General features: G+C 37.2%; 1 protein-coding gene across 1 annotated transcript in view; it reads right to left on the reverse strand.

The window, feature by feature from the left end:
* Positions 1-918: 918 nt before the first annotated feature.
* The window catches only part of RSPO2 (R-spondin 2), a 97502-nt gene continuing 79416 nt past the window's right edge, over positions 919-19004 (reverse strand). The window contains exon 5 of the mRNA XM_085221572.1: positions 919-3551. Within this exon, the coding sequence (XP_085077698.1) occupies positions 3442-3551 (110 nt within the window). The 3' untranslated portion in view covers positions 919-3441. The remainder of the gene's footprint in view (positions 3552-19004) is intronic.

The raw sequence follows: 19004 nt of genomic DNA on the forward strand, positions 1-19004 counted from the left end.
TCCAATATTAAAGAATATATGCTTAGGGAAAAGGACTTTTTGCACGTAATTGTAATATAGCATTTTTTTAACCCAATGAATATAGCGTGGAAAGTTCTTTATTTGACTAACTTGAATCTTCCTTAGTTTTAAGCAAATTTCCAGTAGCTAATGGTTAAACTTTGGGCACAAAACCCTAAGTGTGAAGAAAGAAACTCTTTGCTCCAATTCCTGCCAGTATTTTAAAGAAATTTTCTAGATTTGAAAGGTAGTGACAGCTTCAAAAAAGAAAAAAAATGTATCTGTGAGTATTTAATCTGGAAAAGGAGCTAGAGGGAAATCTAGCTGCAGTCTTCAGCATCTAGCTGCCTGAACAGAGTGTATAGAGGAGACTTAACCTAACTCTTCTCAGTAGAAAGTCAAGTAGAAACAGACAAAAATTGTAATGATAAAATTCTTACTGGAAAAGAAAAAAAATTCCTTGTGAAGGTGGTCAAATACTGCAACAGGGACTAAAGAGGTTACAAAATTCTCCACTTTAGACATACCTTAGCCCTGCTATGAGTGGGGATTGGGACTAAGTGGTCTCTTGAGGTCCTTTCCAACTTCAGGAGAAGTATGATCTCATGAAACTCAGAATGTTATAAATATTTTGATAGGACCTACTGTGCAAAAGGGAATTGAAACAGTTATTTAGGACAAAGCAGAAACTACATATGAGGGCACTTGTTACTTAGGGAGAGTTTCTTGCGTCTGTATTCTCAAGAAAATCCCAATATGAAGATGACTAGGAAGGAGGAAATCAATGTGTAGTTAATGCACAGTGCCTGTATCCTTTTCAAACATGTAAGTATCAACAAAATAATAAATTCTCCAATTCATCTGTGTGCATGCTATTCCAAAGCAATACATTCCTTAAATTAAAAAGGACCAAAGATATTTTAGTCAGAAGCTTGTGACATTTTATTGTATTTTGTAGCATTCTTTCTATGACATGCCTAATACAACATCTGTAACCACTACTAAAAGGATGGTACGAGGGTATTCACTGCACTTGCAGCCAAATTTGATAACCAATAAGCAGACAGGCAGCTACAGCTTATATTGCCCTTTTTTTTTTTTTTTTCCTATTATTTTAAAGTGAGCATTTAAAGTCTAAAATAGCAGCCCAGGTCAGAAAAATCTTACTGTCCTTATCATTGTTATGTTCTAGGTAAATACGGTCATATTCTAAATGAAGGGAGAAAACCTCATGGTTAAGTGGAAGTCCACAAGCAGTTTCATGGAATGTTCATATGTGTCTAAATACTGCACTTTTCTTTTTTTTAGCAACACTTCTTCTAGCTAATTATGAATATATTTGTACTTATAGATGCTTTATTTCCTAGTTTACTTATGAAGCATATAGCCCATAAAACTAAAACTAAGATTTGTAGGATTTTTCTAAAATATATCTCAAAAATATACTTGTGGGGCTCTGGGGTCTGTTTTTCCTTTTCCTTTGTTTAAGAACATCAGGACTCTGTGTGCCTGGTAACACAAGTAGAATTTAAACCAGGTCATACAGAAGCTTTATTGACTAGGATCACAGTGAAAGAACATTTAAGCAGCCTTCTTTCTCTCTGCTCCCCAGTTCTCTGCAAGTGATTGCAGAGACCCCACTTACAAACTATTTCAGAAGGACAAAAGAGATGAGGAAAACCATTCAAATACTAACTAAGCTAAGTGTCTACCCTTGGAAGATGGGCTCCAGATAATCATTTTTGTGTTAATAAAGCTAAATACTCATGCCTGGGGGAGATGGACTCCTCAAGCAGTTAGCTAACTGCCACAGCGGACAGTATGGAGAGAGGGCTTTTGGTGGAGCCTGTAGCAGTGGAACAACTATTATCCTAGCTCAGAAGTGAGTATAGAAGCAGAGGCTGGAAACATTCACAGTCCTAGATTTAGATTTATCCTTTTGTTAGAATTAACTTCTTAGCCAGACCTGTCAAAATTTAAGTATAAATAATTTTTAACAAAACACCTTGTTTGAGCAGATAGTGATGCAAGTTTTAGTCCTAGAACTATAACTTCTATAAGTGACAGCATAAGTGGCAGGCATTTTAGTTGCGGGATTTTCCAAGAAGATATTCAAAACTCTCCTTGAACAAAAGCCCAATAATGCAAGAATACCAAATTACACATCCTGAGCCATTTTAGCTACGTAAAAAGACACCTTCCCCCAGCCCAGATGCAGTTTAAATTTGTTAAACTTTGACAGTTAACTGTCAATACTGGGAAACTGACTGGTGCTCACTGTACTGCTGAATGACTGATTACACACTGCTTTTTCTTTTGTTTCTCCTTATTCAAGTATTCAGTTGCTGTATCTGACTGGATCAGGACTAAGAGAAATAAAACACTGTGCATTACATTTGAAAAACTACATATACAATCTTAGATACCAAGAACTTTCTGTAAAATTTCTTTCCTGACACTCAAAACATCTATCATCATGCCTCATCTTTAAAAGTTACCCTACTTTTTCTGAGACAAAATACACTAGGGCTGAGATAGGAGTAAAGAAGAGCAGAAAAGAATTGCATTATACCAGTCTGGCAAGTATACTTCAGAGCTGACACTCCACTATGAGCGTCAGTACAAGGTAGTCTAGCATCTGAATGTGCTTTACAAACAAGAAAAAAAATCCAGTTTGTAACTATTGAGAAACATGAAAAGATCCTTAAAACATGGTAAAGTAAACATTTACTGGATTACTTTAAAGTATATTACTAGAACCAACAGGACATAACTTTAAACATGTATATAGTATTATACATAAAAATGCATAGATGTACAGTAAATATGTTCATTTATACGTAGACGGAGTAATATGTACACATAAAGTCTGCTGCACATTTGTAACTCTAAGCAGTGATTCTTGTGGCATATTGTCATAATGCAGTTTTATTATACTCGTACAACAGTTTCAATGCAGTAGATGTTGAGAACAATGCATATTAATGCTAAGTATGTGATTCATATCCATTTACTCTTGAAATGTACAAATGTAGGAGACAAAGGCCATAAATGCAATAGTACCTACACCTCCAAGACTTCCTTTTTTTATTTAAATATGCACAAGTCCGCCTAATGGTGATACATAGGTTTCTTTCCTGCTTCCATTCAGTGTCAACACAGTGACCAAACACTCAGTACAAAATCTTTGACACACTTCAGCACCACTTCCACTGATTCAACTCAGTGTGCTCCTGACCTTGAAGTCTTCAGGTCAAAATAAGAGGAAAAAATAAAATAAAAAATATATAAATAAAACAAACAAGCTTGTGGGCTTCTTTTCACAAGTTATTTGCCACCAATACTGTTAAAGCAGCTGAATTGTAGTGCATCCATGGGCAGGAGCATGTAGCAGCTTTTGTGCACTTTGCAAAAATATATTAAAAAAAGTAAATCAAGTCTTTACTGGCTTGTTTTGTCTGTAGCTAAAAAGATGCTGTGCTGCTTCTGAGCCCTCTCCATCAAATTCTTTTTCTTCTTTTTCTTCTCCTTTGTTTTTGTTGCCCTTCTTCCTAAAAATAAGAGAGAAAAAATATCACTGAGTCAATGAAGCAAAAAATACAAAGGTAGTATTAGAACGCAACCAAAAACCTCAGTGGCGTTACCAATGGGGACTGCAAATATAAAGTTTAGTTAATACAATCTGATCATTAGTAACAACAGAACCTTTTGATATGGTATAATAGGAAGCAAGATCCTGGACTGTCAGCACTTGTCCACAACACAGTTTTGCTGGTATGAGTAATAATATTTATGCGGGTCTTGATTTAATGGGATAATTCATGCAAGCAACGTTATGCAAGTGCCTAAGGCACAGAGCCAAACAAGTAGGTAGACTCCTAACTCACTACAAGCTGGATACATGCCTCATACACTTGCGTAAATTTGCTTGAGTGAGTAATCCTATCTAAGTCAAGTCTAATATATCCTGGATTTCAATGAGAAATTAGGCTCTGCAGCCCAAGTATTTGGCTGGATGCTTTGGCAGAAAGAGTGCTGCCTCTGTAAAGAACTGCTATTATTAATTATTAACACTGCCTAATTCTCACAATGCGTTACTACACTGAAACAAGTTTCATTACGCACTTCTTGTGACTGGAAGCTCACTGAAAAATAACCCAGATGATGAAATCAGGATCAATGCAGCAAAAAGAATTGCTCAGATTCTTGAAAGGAGAAAGTTTTTTCCTGTTCAGCTCCAATAATATATCAATGAATTCTGATTATTTCAGCAAAGATCCCACGGACTGGAAAAAATGCTAGACAGAATGGACCCAACTCAGCATTACGTTAACTTTATTTTATTACATTATATTTAAATCCTATATACTTTAGTAGGATTTAAGATGACTGAATAGTGCGTTAAGTGAGACTGGTTGCATTTTCTCAGCAGTGTGATATAAAGAAATATGTGATCAATGGAGAAAAAAATAAGGATATTTAGCTGTAGAGATGCCAATTCTAAACTTTCAGGAAAACTAAAATAAGAAGACATTAAAATAAAATTCAAATGGCAGACAACATAGAAATGTGAAAATGTACTTTTCAACTACAATGACAGTACATGGCTGAATGAGCCTAATATTAAAATTATCAAAATGTATGATTCATTAAACATATAAGGATTACATATTTGTAATGTGCTGCCTAAGCTACTATTCTCTAGGAATTATTAGAACATTAGCTTTCAAAACAGGACAGGACATTAAGTTAATGAGAACATGGGTTTAGTCCATATGAAAATCATAAGGGTCCTTGGAGTTTACTTCTGCTTCTTGTTAAAGTCTGGCATTAATGCTACTATGGCATTTTGCCATTTTTAAATCTAGTTAATCCTACACAGTTAAACTTCAGTCCAACCAATCATTAATCAAAGCTGCTTTTAAGTTAAAACTCTTTAGTAACACTGTATCTAATGACTAGGTACACCTAATGAGGTCAGGGAGAAGGAATACTTGACACAGAGCAGCATTACAAGATGGTTTTGATTATACACATTTCCATACCAAATTTTTATTATGTGATTCTACTAGTTGGTATATTGTGGATCAAAATATATAGTTGAACATTGCATTCTTTCTTGAACTTTAAATATATTCTAATTATTTAACCTGAATCTTGGAAATATTTATTAAGATGATCTGAAACAAGTGACAGTGCTGCTAGTCAAAAGACCATTGGAATCAATTATACTTTACTGCAGTTTTGCTATCCAGCTTGCTTAGTGATCTTTATTGCGAAGTTTCACTGTACCAATCAGCAAAGGAAATGCAATTTCCAATCAGCACATCTAATTTTCTCTGTGGCCTCCTCCACTGAAGTAAAATGTTCACTGTATGCTTCAGAGAGTAACAGATTCTATTCTTTGCCCTCTGAAAACTCTGACATGCACAGTTAAAAGGACACACAACCCACTTGGTGCACATCTCCAAGCCTTACAAGTAGTTTGTGTAACACAAGTACCAATCCATATTGCTAGCATGCTCCCCATTACAGCATCCTTAAACAGAAATGAACTATAGTAAATTTAAATGATTTGACAAGCCACTGTGCAACAAACACATTCTTGTGTTTCGGATACCCTGCAGCAGCCATCCCAGTGCCTGCAGAGAGCCTCCAGAAGAGCAAGCCACCCCTCTGGTACAAGTGATGAAGCTGCCTCTACAAACCGCTGAAACATACATGGCCCAGTCTGCATAAAAACAGGCCTGCTAGAAAGGGAAAACTCAACAATCCCCCTCTGCACATGCTGGGAGGCACTGGGGCCTCACAGCAGGCTCTGACACAGCCCCTTATTCAGCCCAGCATTTCTCCCCGGCCTGCCTCCAGCTCTCCTCCATCAATAGCAAGTTACAGCATCACTGTTCAGACACAGGGTAACAGTATCTGACAGAGTATGACTGATCCCCACAGCCTGATCCTTATCAGCATGAGCCCTAGGGCTGCAGCCAGCAATGCTCTTCCCGTGACACTGGGTCATCTGCAGTGATACCTCACCCGCCCGTTAGCTGGCACATAGCCACAGGCCTCATTTCTTCTCTCCAAGTTATAGGCCTCCACATCAGGTCTGATCTACAGTCTTCATTTTATTATTGCAGACAGCGTATCCTTGAAAGTCCTTAGTGTTAATAGCAATGGGAGAAATACAAGTAATTCAGTTGAAGAGCAGGATATCAGGACACAGGCTGTTCAAATTACTGTATTCCTCAACTGGCTTCTCTCTTGCATGCTACCTACCTCGCTAACTTTTCCTTTTCCAGCTTAAGAGTATATTTTAATCTCAAACTATGTAGGTTGCTCCAAAAGTAATGCCTCCTATTTATTTCATCTTTTTATCATCTTTTCATCATCTTTTCAATTCATCATTTCATCTTATTACAAAGATGTCAATAAGACTATTTGATAGAGCATATTCTCAGCTACAAAACACTGTTTTTCAACATAGTCATAGCTCTGCATTTTTTACAGCAGCAAACAAGAGCCTGCATGCCGTACTCAGAACAATCTGCACTAGCGGAGGTGACCCACCCACCCCCCACCTCACTGTGCTTACATCCACTGTTTGGTCTCCAGAAACATTCATTAAGACATCAACAAACGTCAATGAGTACAATTTTTTTTCTGCATGAAGAAATTCAATGACATATCTTTGCTTCATCCGCACTTCTGTGTGAGACGCCATTTTGTCAGAGTGCCCCTCTGCTGCCATCTGTCGCACAGCAACATGTAATGGGACATTGGCAGGAAGGTTCAATTTCTACTGCTGTACCACCAACATCCACCTTTGATGTTGTGGGCCAACATAAGAAAATGTCAGAGCGCTCTCACATCTAAAAAAGGGCTCCTCAACTTTCACTATCTGAGACAGCTTGGAACATAATTTGTAGAATTACAGAATCTGCACAGTTGGGTGTGAACACTGAAATATGTACAGGGCTTACAAAAGAGACAAAATACACCTAGATTTGGTGTCCGGTTATTTAGCAAATGAAAGCCTTTATAAGCTATCTATCACTCTGTATCTCACAAGTTCTACACAGAAGCAAGACTGGCAAAGCTAAGCCACCCCTTATTGTAATATTATACAATTCAGTTTTGCTATTTGCTTTATGAATTACCAATGAATAAGTCATCATTTTATACTAAATACATTCTCACAGTCATCAGTCTCTTTACAGTGTTATTCATGAAAGTTCTGTTTGGATTACATGCTTATGGTAGGAGGATGGTCAGCTAATTGTTAGCTAATAACCTGCTACAATTTCTAGCAGTACAGTGGCATACAGATGAAGGTACATAAACATACAGATAATACCGCAATTCCAACATCCATTCCTGAAAAAAATTATTTATGCTAATATATGCAGCAATTGTCCATACTCCAAAGAGCTATAAATAATTGGTATTACGTGGGCGATTCTTCTTCTTTTTGTTATTGCTATTTATCACGTTATCATCATTGCTCCTACAACAGCTGCTCTACTACTCAGTTCCCTGGTTTGTCTCAGGCCTTGAGCTCAAAGGAGTTTGAAAACATTGCACATTCCTTCTGGATGGACCCTCTTGGTCCATTCAGGATGCACATCATTTGGTTCAGAGGGAGCCTTCATCAACTCCTGTCAGCTGTGAAGGCAGCTTTCCACATACAGAACCTTGAGGATGGATTCTTAACACTCAGGACATGCCTGACAACAGAGAACCTCAGCCACAATGCTCAACACTCCTGGCCCAGTTCAGTGGCCAATTTATCCTTCATTTGCCGCATAAATACTGTTGTATGTACAGCTCTTCTAGTGAGACCTGTCCATTTTCAGTTTCAGCAGATAGAGAAAACAGCATACATCCACATGAGGGCAGCAAGGATTTAATTTTAAAACATTAAGAAAAGAAAAAGAAGCAGCTATCTGCGTATTTACTTCACACTGTAATTCCCTCACAATTTTTCAGTGTTCTCCTATTAAGAATATTAATTATTTTACAGAGATCAAAATGCTTAATACTCCTTTCTTTATTTAAAATATATTCCTCTTCTACTGATGATTACTGAATAACAGCATTGAGCAGTGTATGCCTTCTTCCCTTTGTAGTATTTTCATGTACACAACTTCCACTGCTAGTTGTAAAGGCACAGTGAAGTCCTAGGATAAAAACAAACTTCAATAAATGCATTATTTGGTCTTCAATTTCATTTGTCCTTTTATGTTGTATACTTGCAAATCATTCTCCTACAGATGTAGTTCTACTTCAGATCCTGCACGTGGCAGCACCTACTCTGCAGGGTAAACTAGAGAAGTTTTGAGACTCAATTTGGAACACTGCAGGATAGTAGACACTGCACGAACTAACAGCAGCAGCAGAGGGATGGATGACTAGTACCAGTCAAATCATATTGAGAGAAGGAGATATAAGATGCTGGAGAAGCCCTGTCTCACACAACAGAAGGAAAGCTTCTGTCATGTATAACTCCATGGATGCCTAATCATTTCCTCTTATTTACAGTGCAGATCAAACTATGCAGAAGCAGTGACTGCAAAAAAAAACCCACCCAAATAATAGAAAGATTCAACCCAGAAATGATCCTCCAAAGGCAGTACTTTCTTACCTCCTAGTACTTTCAGTTGGATGAAAAGTAGTGGATACAGAAACTGCCAGAGAAATATATGAATTGTTAAGAAATTCTATAAATGTATACACCTTGAAAGAAAAAAAAAATCCCCATTGCTACTAAGTCAAGCTTAAAGTATGGCTAAACCATGCAGTTTACCAACCAACTCTGACAAGTGGCCCACATTGGAAGATTAAACAGTGAGGTTTAATAGCACAGCAAACCACAAATCATTGGCATCACTACCAATGTCACCTGCTGTGGAGTTCATGACAGATAAGAATTTAGTGTGGAATTATTTTTAATGTTATCAAATTTAGGCTTAAATTATCTGCGCTCGGTGTGTGCTTCAGAAACAACATAATTTGGGGGGAATCAGCCAACATAAAACAGCCATTTTGAGCAGGCAGTGAAAGACACTGGGATTTGGATGGACACTGAAAAAAAGGAGATGGATTAAGGACATGGGACAGTAAGGGCCAACTGTCAGCAGCCAGTGCCTTGTATTCTTGGGTGAATTTCTGCTCTAGTTTGAAGTCTTACATACACATATTTGCCTCAGAAAAGCAACAGAAAGGATGTTATGAAAATATTAAGTACATCAGTTGTGCATACCACCATTTATAATCCTGAAATAGCAGACATTATAAAGGTGGATTAATATTTGCAAAGCACTGAAATATGATAACAATGGGCGCCTCAGAAAAGTCATTAATTGTGTGATGTTCTTTATTCATTTACAAGGGTTGAATAATGTTTAGCAAATTAGGCCTACACAAAGAATAGAATTTACACATCACAGCCTACTAAGAGTTCAGTAGATTTTTCTTCAACTTTAGGGCAAATTGACAGAGAAGAGTGGCTTTGCTGACAAGCAGTGCATTCTCCACAGTGCAGTTTTACAACACGTACAGTAGATGGCAGCGAGATTAACTGAAAACAGGCTTCCACTTCCATCATTCCCAATATTCATTTTTCTTTAAAGAAGTACCATTTACTCTGCCTAGAGAAAGAACAACTGATTCTATTAATTAAACAATACAAAACTTAGGATTTCACACTTAATAGACTTGGGAGGAAAGCAAAAAGAAGCACAGTGTGGAAAGAGGAAAGCTTGAAAACACAAGGAGACATGGAAATCATAGAAAACTGCCAGAACTGAATAATACAGATGTTTTAATGCTGAATCAGATCATCCTTTCAAAGTAATGTGAAAATAGGTGGGTCTCCAATGATGTCTAAATGTTTACCTAACGTGGATTTATCTCTGAATCCAAATGATGTGGACATTAGAGGTTACTCACTAGTATTCTCTCAGTCAGTGATGTGTCAGATCAGATGCTTTGCAAGCAGAGCCAAGCAAAATGTTTCCTTTGGAAGGTTTGTGGTTTTGTTTTCTCTTCTCGGCAGTTCAATATGAAGCAAATTTCAAAATAATAAAAAATATTTATACAATATTAAGAACATGCATACACACGTAAATATATTCTATCAATATAGGCAACAGTTACAGTTAAGGAATAATTGTCTCGGTTGCCACTCTCCCTGCCCTTCACGAAGGGCTCAGGAGACAACATAGGGCAGGGACTGCTCACATACAGTTGTGTTCCTGGTATGGGAGCTCTGAGCAGAGCAACGCAGATGTGTGCCAACCTTTGCCTGTTGACTCAGGAGACTTACCTGGTGTAGGGAACCTGCTTTGGCAGGGGGGTTGGACTCGATGATCTCTTCAGGTCCCTTCCAACCCCTATGATTCTGTGATTCTGTGACACAGCACCCCCCAGCACATTTAACTAATTGCTACAGACTGAGTCACTAATATCAGTCATGGCCAGTCTGGATTTAAGAGATGTACTGAGGTACACAGCTTTATCCCTAAGTCTATCAGGGTAGCTCTATTGTCAGCCTAAACATTGTCACTTTCTCACAACAGTCTATGAGTTACTTCTGTATCATAGAGCTGCTAGAGGGTTCTTCACTACCAGAGGCTTGAAAAAAGGGCCCTTTATACCTAAATCTTTTTTTTTTTTTTTAATTTGTATTTTGTTATTTGTTTCCCAATAGTCACAAATCAGTTTTTCACAGATAATAAAATACAGTGCAGTCACTCAAAAAATATAAAAATATAATATCAAAAATAAACAGGTATAATATCCAATATTGCATTTCATCTTGCTAAAACTTTTGTTTGAGCCCAGTATTCTCAAACCATTGTCACAATTTCAGAAACATCTTTGTTGACTTTGTTGGAAGGGTCATGGAACATTAGAGACAAAACAGGGCAGCACAGCTTTTCCAGAATGTTGATGCCATTATTTTTTGCTGCAAACATGCCATGGAAAAAACAATGGAAAAAGCTGGACTAAAGGGTGACTTTCAGCACTTCAGGGAAAGCACGGTTCCTTTCCTACCCCAGAACTGGTGTTAAATAGATGCACCATGTGTTCACATAACTACTCCGTGTTCAACAGAACATGTAAATGGTACTACTTCTTTAGCTTTAAAAGAGATATATTGAGATTACAATATTAAACAATGACTTCTCCTGTTGCCCGACAGACCAGGCCCAGAACACAAAAGAAAGAACTTGTATGGCCATTGGATATTTGCATTCTCATTTATTCTGTTTTATGAAGAAGTACCATGATGCCTATTTTTTAACTTTCAAGCACCATGAGCCTAGGGCTTTGCTGTACCCCCAGCTCCCAGTATGTCAGTGTTTTTGGCACACAGTGCCAGCCTGAGGCCACCTCAAATCTGGCCATTAAAATTCTAGAAACATTCAGCATGGATTTAAAACTACTAATCCAGTTTTCCTCAACTTTCCTCCTGGATTTTTTCTGAGTGTTTGAGCAATGAATGGTTCGAGTGTTTGCATAATTTTTGCCATAGGATAAACTTTGCACCCTCACTACCAACCACAACAAAAACAGCAACAGCAGCAACCTCTTTGAACTGTCCCTGCCTTGCTGAGAAGTGCTGTTAGATGACCTTTTTTGACCAACTGGCAATTGTGGCTTGAACATGAGCTGGCTGAGGACAGTAGGAAATATCACCAAATCACCAAGGATCTGAGGTAAACTGAGATTATCTCTTTTAAGCTTTTTTGAAAGCTAGACATACACAGACCACAGGACCACCTAACTTTCCCACCCCCTCATGGCAATTTTTTTCTTTGAGGTTAATGGCAATATAGTATAAAATCAGCCAAATGCAGAAAATTCAATCTGATATGCTCGGCAATTTTTACAGTGAAAGAAAGAGTCAACATTTCAAACATCTTCCTCTGACTGGGTCTTACAATTCTGCAGGATATAATTAATTTTCTGTGCTTTTTCATTATTACTGAAATTACACAGCTAAAAAAAAAAAAAGCATTTGAAATTTTCCCATAACACTGTAGTGGACTCCTGTTAAGATTTCTTCTCAGAAACAGTTTTAATGTGCAGTTCCTGAAGGCAAGCATTCCTAGGTCTGTATTTGTTCGATCAACTTATATAATATTGCATTTCACCAATTACAAAGCAAAGAAAGGATTATTTTCTAGAGCACTGCTTACCATTGTACTCACAATCTTTCTTTAATAAAAAAATTTATACAATTGACTGAAACAAATAGCACTTACAGAAGCATATTAAAGCCATCACCACTTTCTTCTTATCATTCTGCCAGCACTTAGTTTAATTTTATTGTGGTAAAGGTAAGAATATTGTATAGATCTATAAACATCCCAAGTTTGAACAAAGTCAGTAGTTATTTCCACCTGGAACTTCTGTGATGGTTTTATTTGCTTCATTTCTACAAATGCAAATATTAAGCCAAAAGGAGATCAATTGATTTTACAGAAACTTTCCACAGGCTGAGTCCTCACATGGAAAAATTTTACCTTGAAATGAATTCTGTTTGCTTAAAGTTATCTGCTGATGTTACGACAAAAACAGAACAGCCCTGAGTGGGCTGGACTTAACTGTAAGCATCTTAGAGCTTCTAATGAATCTTAGTTCAGAAACTGCAAATAATTGATAATAATGTGACTTTTCAGTGAAGTGCCACAGAACCTGAAATTGTTATTCTCCATAAAAGCTTATCATGGAATGCTTTGAGTTGGGACCCTTGAGTTGGCCATTGAGTCCAAGTCCCCTGCAATGAACAGGGATTTATTGTAAAAAACATTTTCCTTACATCTAATCTAAATCTTTCCTCTTTTAGTTTGAAATGATTCCCTCTTGTCTTATTGCAATAGCCCCTGCTAGAGCCTGTCCCCTTCTTTCATATAGCCCCCCTTTAAATACCGAGCTCCCTTTAGAACTTATGTCTAGATAGAGCCATAAGAAGCCTGAATAGACTGTATTTCCAGAATGAAATCAGCTTTGCTGAGGCTGTGTGGAACATCCCTTTCCTACCTACAGCCGGAGCAGCTGAGTACACTTTTCCCCCAGCTGTAGCTTAGTGCCACCTCCTGACAATGATGATTCACTCTCACAGCTTTGTATGTGAACTTCACTACCAAGTGCTAATCCAGTCAAATACAAAATAGGGCTTGCAGGACTGCTCAAATCATCTCTCTGCATGCTTCGGCCTGCCCAGGAGTGCTTCTGGTCCCTCCCCAGTACAGCTGTATGGCCAGGAATGCCTACAAAAGGTCAGTGCTGCATTCAGACATAGAGCAAACATGCAAAACTGGACATAGCTTCACTCTGAAAACAGCCTTAACTGAAGTCAGCCCTTGACAATAAATTTATCCATGAGCTGTTTCACAAATTTAGACTGAATAATGAGTACAAATTTCACCAGAATTTAAATATGCAATATTTAAATATATCTATTTACATATATATAGGCCTGATTTAAAAAAGTACACCACCAAAATACTTTTTTTTTCTCCCAGAGATTACAGATATGGACTTGCTGGGGGTGGACTTGCTCTGCTGTGAGGACAGCCTGCTGCCACAGATGCTCTCAGCACCACAGGGGGCTGTCCTCCCCCCTCACATCCACAGCAGCTGGATGCAGCCTTGGCATCACATGATAAGAAGCAGTATACCATGGTATCTAATAATACATATGGAGTGGACAGATTAGGTTCTCTTCTTATTCTGATATACATCTGCAAGAAAGACAGAACTCTAATATCCTCCGTCAGTTTTAAGTCATTCTAAACTGAACTGCAAACTAGAGGGGTTTTTCCTGCGTAAAATATTTTTAAGTATATATTTGCTGATAAAGCTGGGGGAAAAAAAAAATATGGATGCTTTCCTAAGAAAAAGAAAAGGAATATATGAAATAAACTCAGCATGTAGCTTAAAGGCCACTTGCCATAAAAGGCTTTTCCTGACTGGAAGTTACAGATGTATGCAAAAAACAGATGTACATCAAAGACTGTTGATTAGAAGCACAGAGAGAAGTAATTATCAGTCTTTTTTTTTTTTTTTTTCAAAAAGAAATTCTTTATTCTAATACCAATAAAACCTTACTATGTACAGAACGAGTCTATGGGTTTAATTAACCATATGAAAATTTCATTGTATATGCTATTCCTGTTCCACATCGTCACACTCTCATAGACTTTTAGGGTAAACATCTGATAGATGAAGGATCTTTGCTTCATTATTTTGTGACAGTGTTAGTTTAAAGACTGCATAAATTAAATTTATTTTAGGCTTAGAAACCAAATGCCTGATGCTAACAGTTCTCTGCAGGCCAGAGATACCAGTAGATATTCAGGCTGCCAGTAATAGAGAGCCCATCCTGACACAGAGTTCAGCTGGCATAGTAGCGCAGACATATTCCTTGCTTAACTGGTGGCCAACCACAAGGATAGCACAGGTCTGAATGCTCTCCCAGAACACCATGCACATTTCCAACCTGCAACAATGAAGTCATTCTTCTAAGGTCTGCACATTCCTTCTGTTCTTTGCAGATCAATGTATGATTAAAAAAAAACTGTAACTTTTAAGACATGACCAACTTCAAATTAGCAGCTGCTTTTCAAGCAGCAGTTTTTACAGTTCTGATTTTGGATGCATTTGTGCTAAGCCCCAAGACTCAAATGTAAGAATCTAAAATCAGACATCTGAATGGATACTTTGGCTGGGTTAATATTGCTTCAAGTGTGGGGAGGAAGTACTTATTTGAGCCAACCTCAGCTAAGTGATTATCAGCTTCACACACTGAAGTAGAGTTGATCTCTACTAAATGCTAACTACTTCATCATGTTAGAAAACACCCATTTCTTGGCTGCTGCCTTTGTCACAATTTGTTCCATGTGTTAATTTAACCTGTACTATAAGATAAATAACGGGTGACAACTGGATCATTTTAGGTTGTGACATAATTATTATGTTAGTTACAAATATCCACTCAACTGTTCATTTTCTCTACTGAGACAATCTGCATTTTACGCCACTTTCCTTCTCTTTAATTGAGAGTTGAGAACATTTTTGAATTCTCACTTGCTGACTTCAGAAGACTCATTTCAAATCTGCTGGAATCTATTTTTCTAATTACATGTAACATCTTGCCAGTTTCCTCCATGTAGCCAAATGATAACTGATTCCTTTACACCATCCAGTTATTTTCATTTAAGTGTTGCATCCATGTTTGGCTTTGATTTGATTCCCGTTCTTGTTATTTTCTGTGTAAATAAACTTTAGATAGTAACACTTTCCCCTGGCCTGAATTCAATGGAAAAGATCATATACTAATATCCAATCAAAAAGAAATGCTCGTAATAAAAAAATATGCATTCCTACCTGGTTTGCCTGTCTATGCAAATAACTAAAATCTCCACAGTTACGTGGATTATTAGTTAGAAACTGCACGTCTTACAATTTTATTTTTTTTCTTTCAGAACCATACCAACATTCCAGATAGAGAATACTCTCTTTTAACTTTATTTGTCGTATGTACACATCTGTTTGTTATTTGGAGATTATTAGGAACTTATTTTTTAAAATGTGCTATTTTTCTATTCAAAAAACTTCTTGGTGAATGAGAAAGTTAAGAATTACAAGGCGGATGAATTCTGATATCTCCTTGATGAATCTTAAGAATGCAGTTACGTGGTTATTTGCATGTAATTAATTAAATTGTGAAAATTAAATTCTAAAATACCATTAGGATTTAAAATCAACATCCTACCATAAAGGTTATTTTTTTACAGTTAAAGTTTTGTTGGTACACAATTGGCTTTTCAAAGCAAAGCATTTTGGAAATTTGAATATTTTTAGGATACTAAAAATAATGTGACCACTTTCTACGCAGATCTATCCAAGAGAAGAAACAAAAAAATGTTTAAGAGTCATCTGTGTTACATGAGCAACGAAGTGATTACTCATTTCAGGAAATACATCTATTTAGTTTAAATGATCATTATATTATTCTTTGCTAACAAATACAAGTCTATGATCTTTAAACAATACCTTACTTTTAAAAACTTTTGTTGTAATAAATGAAATTGATCTATTTTATTTTTTTTTAATCTGTATAAATCTACAAGTGAAACCCTTGTGAAACAAGGCTTTCCATGCCAAGTGTCAAATACGAGGGATTTTTTTTCTTATGATTTAGTATGAATTACTGGAAAACACCGTTTATCATAGAAAAACTGGCCCAACTTTCACTGTATTTGCCCTCACAGGCGCCACTGTAATGGACTGCAGATCTGTGAGCAGGCCAAGAACAGAAGCTAAAACTAACACTGAACAAATGCAGTATGTTTCTAAGTGGGAAGGCAGTTCTTTTCTTTTACTAGATTTACTAGATGGGATTGATTTTTATGCATAATTTACATAATGTAAAGCTTATCTGATCCAATCCCGTCATTTTTCCAAAATGTTATTTTGGTAAGTGATTCTGCTCCAAAATTTCATCTGGCAATGAAAATCTGGTCATTTTTGAAGAGCTGATTTATTTTCTCCTTAAGTGCAAAAATTTTGCTTGAGAATACAACTGAGTTTTCAAACAACCGAGCAAACAGAATAATTTTGTTCACTTCATGTTGGCCGGAAGTCTTAAACAATGCACTGGCCCTAAATTTGACAAATCCTCAAAAGCACAGGTTCATAACGTCACAGGCTGAGACAGACAGCTGGTGGCAAGAACGTATAGAAGTGACTGCTCTGACTCAACCAAAGGTCCACCAAACCACTATTGTAGCAGCAGCCCAAAACTCATGTGTTAGTAATGGTATAAGAGTGAGACAAAAATAAACCAATCATGCAAAAATTTCTCCATCATGCATGAGGCCTGGTAATACTGAGTAATTCTCCACAGAAGAGCCTGCAAACAGAATTTAGTAGGGAATGCACTTTCTGGTAGAACAATCAGAGGCGAATGCCACACTGTATTTCTACTGCTCATTTTCTTTTTTACTGCTGCATGATCCTTACCGTGCCAAACTCATTAATATCATGCAGCTATGGCATTTTGGCTCATAATTTTTCAGTCTTTTTTTCAGCTAATTACAGCTGATCATGCCTGAATTCTTTTGTACAGATGAGACAGCAAAATTTATTTGACAATGAAAATACATGAAACCTAGTTTTACCAAGGGAAAAGCAAAAGACATGCACTGAATCTGTAATGTATGGGCATGAGAAACCACAAATAATAAAGATAATAAAGATCTTAGTCTCATCTGAGACCAATAGGCAGAGGAAGAAAGTAGAGTTATAGCTGAGCATACCAGAGTAACCATGCTAAAATCTAGATACCTTATTTCATGGCCCCCTGCATCAGGCCATATTGTGATATTGCAGGATATGAACCAAATTCTTCTTCCATGCCAACCTACAGTACAATCCACTTGTAAAGAAACTGACACTGAAAAACTTGCAGCTTCATTGCATACCATGAGCATGATTTATTTATTAAAATAAATTTAATTAAATAAATCAAAGAAATTAATTCATTTGATTAAATAAATTTAATAAATTTAATTGAATACATTAATTTAATTCATTTATTTAAATTTAATTTATGTAAGCTAATTTAAATGCCTTACAATTTAAGCTTACAACAACAGGTGGAGAGGCTGAGAGAACTGGGACTGATCAGACTGCAGAAAAGGCTCAGGGGAATCTCATCAATGTCCATAAATACCTGAAGGAAATGTGCCAAGAGGACACAGCCAGGCTCTTCCCAGTAGTGCCCAGTGCCAGGACTGGAGGCAATGGGCACAAACTGGAGCACAGGGACTCCCTCTGAGCACCAGGCAGCACTGCTTTGCTGCGCGGTGCTGGAGCACTGGCACAGGTTGCCCAGAGGCTGTGGGGTCTCGTCCTTGGGGATGCTCAAAAGCTGCCTGGCCACAGGACTGGGCCCCCTGCTCTGGGTGTCCCTGCTGGAGCCCTGCCAGCCTCAGCTGTTCTGGGATTCTGTCATCTGCCTTTCAGTTTTCCTAGGTTTACAGACATAGAAAGTATTGCATATTTTTGTTTATGACTTCAGGTTACTTACAGATTTGAAAAGTAATCCTGAATGTTAGTTACGAAACACAAAAGCATATGGAGGTGCCATTCTCCCTGTTGTAGATCTGTACGTGTAAGCTCGCCTCTTTTATAAATTGTTAACATCAGACAGCATTCTGAAGTAAGAACTTCATGACCACTAGCAAGAAAATTATTATACTTATGCTTAAATGGGGTCAGAAAAGAGAAAGACATCTGTTAATATTCTGTGCTGACGCACACTTATTCAACCAGCTATTGTGCTAATGCAAATGGTAACAGTTTGTTGCAGATGTGCCATTATGTATAATTCAGTCAAATCATCAGCACTTTTCGCATTGAAAAGCTCCGCAAAAGATGATGGTAGGTTCAATAAACATTTTAAAAGAGAATTTTGAGCACAGACTCTTCCTGTCATCCCTGCCACAGCCAACAAAACTGCAAACTTTTGGTTGCAAATATTGTCTAGAGAAGATTAAAATGTAGGCTGACTTAGAAAAGAACATACAAGTTGCTAGTGGATTTCAGGCTTCAGTGCTGATACTTTGAGAGAATCTTTCCAGGTTCTACAGTAACTTATGATATTTCCTATTATTATTACTGTAATAGAGAGCCAGGGAGAGCCAGAATCAAACAGAGGAAACGTTTTTAGAATAGTAAAGAATTGTGCTATTTTCTTATGTGTAAGGACAGATCATCCACAAATGTAGCACACATAAAGCAACACAGTTCTCCGCATGCTTTAAAAATGCCAAGAACTGCTCTCAATTTTCCAATGAGTTAAGATTCCCATCACTCATCCAGTCATATATATTGCTTCTCCCCAATAGAGCAACATCTGCAGGTGAACTGAAACATCACATGTTCTAAACTGTATAGCACCTAGGCACATCACTTTTTTTTTCCTTATT

Source organism: Meleagris gallopavo, chromosome 3 (assembly GCF_905368555.1).
Source record: "Meleagris gallopavo chromosome 3, MGAL_WU_HG_1.1, whole genome shotgun sequence".
NCBI lineage: Eukaryota > Metazoa > Chordata > Aves > Galliformes > Phasianidae > Meleagris > Meleagris gallopavo.